Source organism: Dendrobates tinctorius, unplaced genomic scaffold (genome assembly GCF_039654945.1).
Source record: "Dendrobates tinctorius isolate UK_male_01 unplaced genomic scaffold, ASM3965494v1 ptg000071l, whole genome shotgun sequence".
In the NCBI taxonomy this organism is placed as follows: domain Eukaryota; kingdom Metazoa; phylum Chordata; class Amphibia; order Anura; family Dendrobatidae; genus Dendrobates; species Dendrobates tinctorius.
Genome location: NW_027361739.1, coordinates 12,359,828 through 12,367,187, shown reverse-complemented (window position 1 = coordinate 12,367,187; position 7,360 = coordinate 12,359,828). Strand labels below are relative to the sequence as shown.

Sequence of the window (7,360 nt, the reverse complement as noted above, 5' to 3'; positions counted from 1 at the left end):
GCGGGGCCATGCCGGAGTCTCGGTCGTTAAATAAAGCTGAGAAATCGATAGAAAAACTACAAACGGACATACCACACCACACACAGAATCGACAAAGCTTGCAATCTGTCCATCTTTTCTGTAGCTTGTATGGTAGTGGTTTCCCGGGTGCAGTCCAATTAAGCCACAGGCTCCACTCCTGGTGGTGCCCTTTTCGACATTCCTTTAAGGTTCAGCTTTGCAATCATACTGCCCCCGGAAACCAAAAACTTTGCCTTCAGGGATGCTGTTTGGAGGTTCGCTGGAATAACGCCGCCCGATCAGCAATCGGCATATGGGTCGCCCTCCCAGGGCTGTGGGGTACTCGGTACCGGGCCGGTGTCAGTGGGATGTGTCACAGCAGCGGTGACCTGGACGGTGGCCCTGGGCGCCCATGTAAATGGCGTGGTATAATGGTAAAGAGTTTATATAGATAGTTTGACGCCACCTGTGGTGTTCGGCAACATAGATGTTAGGCCGACGCTGCATGCAGATCCTCTGGGACTGATGGTGTTCTACAGCAAAGATGGTGAAGCTCCCCACAGGTGGAGCTGGAGTCCCAGGGAAGTGTAGATGTAGTGATGGGGAAAGGCACAGGCGGTGTAGGTGCTGGTACCCAGATGTAGCGGTGCTGGAATAACTGTAGGACACCAGAGTGTGCAGTTCCAAAGCTTTACTCACAGTCTGCAGGTTACACAGATGCCTGCCTCGGTGCTGTGTACTCCGGGTCAGGACCTCTGCCAACCTCCGGGACCAGAATGGAAAGCTCCCTTCCAACACTCCGCCAACATGTACCTTCCTGAACGTCTCCTTTCTAGCGCTTGTGGGGGAAGCACTCACAGGACCGTGGTTCACTGAAACGCCTCCTGTCTAACAGATGTTCCTCAGACTTTACTTGTATGGCAGACAGCTGTAGCCTTTTCCTTCTGCCTCGCACACGTTGATGCTCAGGCCTCCGAGCCTTAGTTGGGTGCAGAGCATTTATACCTGCTACTTCCCCCGGTTTCTTCTGCAGGAGCATCAGTGTCCCTACAAACTCGGAGACCGGAATCGGTACCATGCGCTCCAGCTAGGAATGAGCCTTAACTCTGCTCATCCTCCAGCTCCCCTTCTGACGTCCACACACTTCCCCTTCTCTGCACAGAGTGCCCTAACTTACCTCCTCCCGACCACAGAGAGCAGCTCCTCAGCAGTCAGGTTCAGAGGTCTCCCTGCTGGCCTGGAGTGGGAAATGTGTTGTGTGTTGGTTTCACTGCTAGAGAGATCCTTCATTGCTCCCAAGCTTGACAACACACTCCCTAGGAGGAAGGCAATGCCACAGTGGCGATCGTACTCTTGGGGACGCCACAAGTGCACTGAGGCCCAGCCACTGCTGGATGATGCTGCTGGTACATTGACCCAGACCACTACATTCCCCTCGCACTCTACACAGCCAGAATCTGACCCAGAGGAAACTCAGGTTCCCCTTCCCGCATACTATACCACCTTACACGGTGACAAAGAGGAAGGTGCAGATGAAAGTGCAGGTTCCTTGAGCAGGTGGGGGGGCATACTCATGGGCGATGGCATTGGCACAGGGCACCGCATAGTACGCAAAAGTGTCTCTGCCGGTGGGAGGGCCTAAACAGCCAAGTGCAGTGAGATGAAAGATAGGGACGACAAGGAGTTCAGAGTAGTGCAGGGATTCCCTAGCAAGGAGACTTATGTAATTGTTTTCAATGTTGGGACAGCAATTTTTGGGGAGCACTATACTCTGGTGAATGATATATGGGGCCCACCATACACTGGACCATTCCAAAGGTGGACATCAGACACTGGAGTAGCATTTACAGGGCCCATTATACACTAGAGCAGTAGAAATGGGGCCCATTATATATGGAGCATTATTTGGGCCCATAAGACAGTGGAGCTTCATCCATGGGGACCAACATATACTGTAGCATTATGTGGAGCTCATCATATACGGTTTGAAACATTATATGGGAATAATGATTCCAGATGGAGAAATATATGGGCATAAGCGCACTAAGCGCTGGCCATAAAACTGATTGGAGTTATATACTGTCCATTTTTGGAGGTATTGGAGAATTTAAAATGGATATCAGTCATGAGATGTAAGAAGTGAAGTATTTTTCATTGAACTATACCGCTATTTCTCTGCCGTATCGGAGCATCATGAGTTGTGCTATGTGTTAAAGGGGCGCTCTTTGGACCAGGGCACATGAAAACCTGGAGCCAGCCCTACCCCCCCACAACTTTAGACAAATAACCCCCATTTTTCAGTGCGTAACTAGTATTATGAAGTTAATTAAGGTTGACAAACTTTAGTAACAAGAATTTATGCTTTTGGCATTCAAATGGGCACTGTTGGTGTGTTTCCTGTCCTCCTCTCACTGCCGACTTTAATTCTCCATTGACTTACATTGGGTTTCGTGTTTCGGGACGACCCCGACTTTTCCCTACAGTCGGCCGGTTTTGCTCGACCCGACTTTTGGAAAAGTCGGTTTTCATGAAAGCCAAAAGTCAGTGATGTAGTCATCACCACATACACATGATATACATCAGTGATTTTCAACCTTTTTTGAGCCGCGGCACACTTTTTATACGTAAAAAATCCCGGGGCACACCACCAACCAAAATGGCACAAAATGACACTAAAACAGTACATATTATACATATAGTTAATAATATAGATACTAAATGTATTTTTACTCACTCAGTGTGAAACCTGGGCCTGTTTCGATAAACACAAAAGGGATATCCTGGCAGGAATGGTGGAAAGACACACACGAAGCTCTTCCTCAACAGTTCTCAGTCTCTCCCTGTTTTTAGTTTTTATCGCAGTCAAGCTTGAGAAGCTCAGCTCACATAGATATGTGGTCGAAAATGGGAGCAATGTCAAAATAGCTTTGTTGGCCAGAATGGGGAACTCCTTGGCAACAGATAACCAAAAACTGTGCAAAGGAAGATCAGCAAACTTTAGCTTTAAACCGCGGTCTTGCTTCAGTTCAATGAGTTCCTCTTGCTCCTTTAAAGTCATGTCCTTTCCAGCAACGGATAATGAGCTGTATGGGTCCCTAACCCAGTCAAGGCATTCTGTGAAGGTTGAAGAGAAATAAAACGATAACTTCTCCTCAAGAGTTTTCAAATGTCTGCCAATCACCTCGCACATTGCAGCAGTGTTGTCATCATGCAGTTTCTCGGTGAGCGGGAACATCTGAAGGTTGCCACCCTGCACATGTTGCTGCCAGAGCTGCACCTTTAAACGGAATCCGTTCATTTTATCAGTGCTTGTAAGCAGGTTTTCATTTCGGCCTTGCATCCGTGTGTTTAGTTCATTCAGATATTGAAATATATCAGCCAGGTATGCCAGCTTTGCACACCACTCATCACTTGCAAGCAGCTTTGAATAATCGGACCTCTCGTTTGTCAGAAATATTTTAAGTTCCTCTCGCAACTCATACACACGGGCCAGCACTTTGCCGCGTGACAGCCGCCTGACCTCCGTGTGGAGCAATAAGATTTTATGTTCCGCTCCCATTTCTGTACACAAAGACGCAAATAAGCGACATCTCAAAGGTCGCGTCTTCACAAAGTTCACTATGCGCACAACATCATCCAACACAGGAGCTAGATCTGCTGGTAAGGTCTTTGCAACGAGGGCCTCACGGTGCAAGAAACAGTGGGTAACAAGAACATCTGGGTTTCTTTCTTTAACCCTACTTACAAAGCCTTTGATGCGCCTGACCATGGCTGCGGCTCCATCAGTGCAGACACCTGTGCAGTTTTCCCATGTAAGCCCACTTTTATCAAGATATTCCGATGTGACCTGGAATATTACCTCTCCTTTTGATTTTTCTGGCAGTGCCTTGCAAAATAGGAAGTTTTCTCTAATGGCTTCTCCATCCACAAAACGCACATTGGCCAACAGCTGACAATGTCCACTGATATCCGTCGACTCATCAAGTTGCAAGGCAAATTTCTTACTGATGCGCACCTTTTCCAAAACAACAGTTTCAATGTCCGCAGACATGTCATCAATCCGTCTGGCAATTGTGTTATCAGAGAGAGGCACTTTAGCTATCTCTTTGGCTGCGTCAGGGCCAAGCATCTCATTTACAATAGCTTTACAAGCTGGCAGTATTAATGTTTCTGCCACAGTGTGGGACTTTTTTGATTTAGCTATGAGTTCAGCAACAAGGTAGCTAGCTTTGAGGGCTCTCTCATTTACCTTTGTGCTTTTTCTCAAAAAAGTTGCCCCTTTCTCATTGTTTGTACGTAAGCGTACAAAATACTCCATCGGCTTGTTTTGAACGGAAGGGTGTTTCGTTTGGAGATGGCGTTTAAGCTTGCTTGGCACCATGGCGCTATTGGAAAGCTTCTCACCACACACCAAGCACAGTGGTGTTGGTGCTGTCGCATCCCCAGCGGAAGTAAATCCAAATGAAAGATAGCTTTCACTGTATTGCCTTGAGCTCACGGTCTTGTCTTTTTTCTTTTGTCGACCTCTCATACTAGGGCCTTCATCTGGGTTAGAATTGTGTCCAGGGTCCTGTTCGGCATTTGCCTTTTCCATTCTCAAATACTTCTCCATCACTGCTGAGATAGTGTGCGCAGCCACACACTAAAATAGAAGAGTATTACATTATCTTCCACACTTAAACTTTAAGTCTTAAACTAAAGGACCTCTGCCAGGCATATTTCACTCTTGAGGGCTTAAAAAGCAACTCTTGTGGTGATAAGAAGCCGATTTAAAACCCCCAAGAGTGAACTTCGTGAGAGCTGTATGTGTGTAATAATGACTTATATTACTACGGTCTGCATTTCCTGCTTGAATTGACACTAGTGACGTAGCACTCAGCTTTCTCTATAAGTAGAATAGAGCCGGCTGCAAAGTGCTACGAGCTACGCCACTAGAGTCAATTCAAGCAGGACATGACTGCTGAAGACCGGCAAAATATCATTTATTATTCCACACATACAGCTCTCACGGAGTTCACTCTTGGGGGTTTTAAATCAGCTTCTTATCACCACAAGAGCTGCTTTTTAAGCCCTCAAGAGTGAAATATGCCTGGCAGAGGTCCTTTCAATAAATTATTTATTTTAAAAAAGTTAAATAAAAAAGGATAACCCCCTCATATATACAATCCCATGTAACCTCATACATACAGTCCCATGTATTCCCATATATATATATACAGTCCCATGTAAAGTCATACATACAGTCCCACGTATATGAGCCACATAATTATCAGCATATACCATATATATAGTATATGAGCTGGCGCTTGTACTCCAGCCTCATGGCCATAGTATTTCTCATTGTACCCCTTTATATTGCAGTATATGAGCCACATAATTATCCCTTTCTTTTAGTAATATGCCCCATCATTATCCCCTTCTTTTAGTAATATGCCCCATCATTATCCCCTTCATGTAGAAATTGCCCATTCCACTACCTCCATCATTTCCTTCTCCCCACCACCCCATTATTGCCCTTTCGACAACCCCATCATTGCCCTCTCCCCACCACCGCCTTCTTATCACCCCCATCACCGCCTTCTCCATTGCCCTCTCCCCATCACCGCCTTCTCCATGACTCCCATCATTGCTTCTCATCACATCCATCAACTCACCTACACACGCACACAAACACACACCTCTCACCTAGACACACACACACACACACACACCCCTCACCTCTCCTCACCGGCAGCTTCCTCTCACTGGCACAGCAGCCGCGGGGCTGAATGATGATGTCATCCAGCCGCGCTGCTGACTGCTGTGTCAGGGAGGAAGCGACACAGGAACACGGGACTGCTGCCTCTCCGATCCGCCGCCCTGCTTGCCTCCACATGGCAAATTTGCATTGCATGTAAATTAGCCATGCGGACACGCGGCACACCCGACCATGTGTCGCGGCACACTAGTGTGCCGCGGAACACTGGTTGAAAACCACTGATATACATCACCCCAGGCGTTCCAGTTATAGAAGCGTGAAAGCAAAATCGGCCTGTACCAATCAATCACAAGTATCTTCAAATCGAATCTGTCACCTGATTTCACAATGACAATTGCATACATTATTAAATAGGCCACTTAGACCTGAGGAGTCATGTGTACTTTCTTTGAAACCCTACAATAGAAATGGCTGAATATTCCTGATTAAAGATGTGTGAATTGATTCAAAGAAAATTCATTCAAATCTAGTAAAATGGCGTCCTTCCAAACGCCATTCTGCTATATTCCTTTTAGAGTCAAGAAGGGGTTAATAAATAGAAAAATAGAATACTTAAAAGGGCATTTCTATCTCCAAGATCCTGTCCCAATATGTAGTTGGTTTTATAATAATATTAGCAAACACATACAATTAGAAATGTAGTATACAGTAGTTCTTCTGATTGACTATGTTGTTTTCACTCTTTCCCCATGTGCAGAGCATTGCAGTTGCTTCGGTATCCATGGGTATGACCACTCATATAGTGACAGTGAGTTAGTTGTTAGTGGTCATAACCATGGATACCTAAGCTACTGCAATGTCCTTCACATGGGAAAAACTACATAGCTAATCAGAAGAACTGTACTACATTTCTAATTGTCAGTATTTGGTAATATTATTTTTAATTATTATTAATACACCTACTACATATTGGGATAGGATTTTGCAGATGGGAATACCCCTGTCCCTCATCTGTCTCCTCAAGGAAGCTCCTTGGTTGGCGCTCCGCTTTATCTATAGTCATGAAATCTTGTGGAGGTCTAGCCAGTGCCAAAAAATAAAGGTTGAAAAGAAAGAAACAAAGCGAGTACAATTTCCCTGAAGGAATTTCAGAAAATCTGTCAAATATAACTTTTAAATTATTTCTTTTATGCTGTAAATTTAAATTTCATCATAGTCACTCTTTTCTAATCCAGATATTAACATGATAAATGTATGAGTCCAGCTATAGAAAAACAAATAGCTCATGACTCAAAGTATATGCAATCTCAGCTCACCTAGCCTGATTGACAGCTGCAGCTTTTACTGAGCAGAGTGAGATCACAGCAGCAGGAAGGAGGGACACGGAGGAGCAAAGATTAGGATTAAACTGATATTCTTGATTTTTTTAAAGTTTACAGTATACCATCAGTTCTAAGAGATCTATTTAAATAATCCCTCCTCCCATCAAAAGTGTTATCCTCTTAGCATATTGCAGTCATTATATAGCACTGTGTACTTACAATTGCTCATATTGCCTTTTTACTAAGCTAATTCTTCTCTTTTTCATTATGTCTATGACATATGATTAAAAACTGACCAGCTGAATCCTTCTAAGCTCCATATAGAAACAGGAGGACAGTT

At 44.9% G+C, this 7,360-nt stretch overlaps 1 protein-coding gene across 1 annotated transcript; it reads right to left on the bottom strand.

Moving 5' to 3' along the window:
- Positions 1–2,734: 2,734 nt before the first annotated feature.
- Positions 2,735–4,612, bottom strand: LOC141096107 (SCAN domain-containing protein 3-like). The gene has a single exon (XM_073582521.1). It carries the CDS (start codon positions 4,610–4,612, stop codon positions 2,735–2,737), a length of 1,878 nt encoding a protein of 625 aa, XP_073438622.1.
- Between the last annotated feature and the right edge of the window lie 2,748 nt (positions 4,613–7,360).

What these genes read in the sequence shown, in the direction of transcription:
- LOC141096107 (XM_073582521.1), bottom strand. Translation starts at nt 4,612, where the DNA reads ATGGAGAAGTATTTGAGAATGGAAAAGGCAAATGCCGAACAGGACCCT.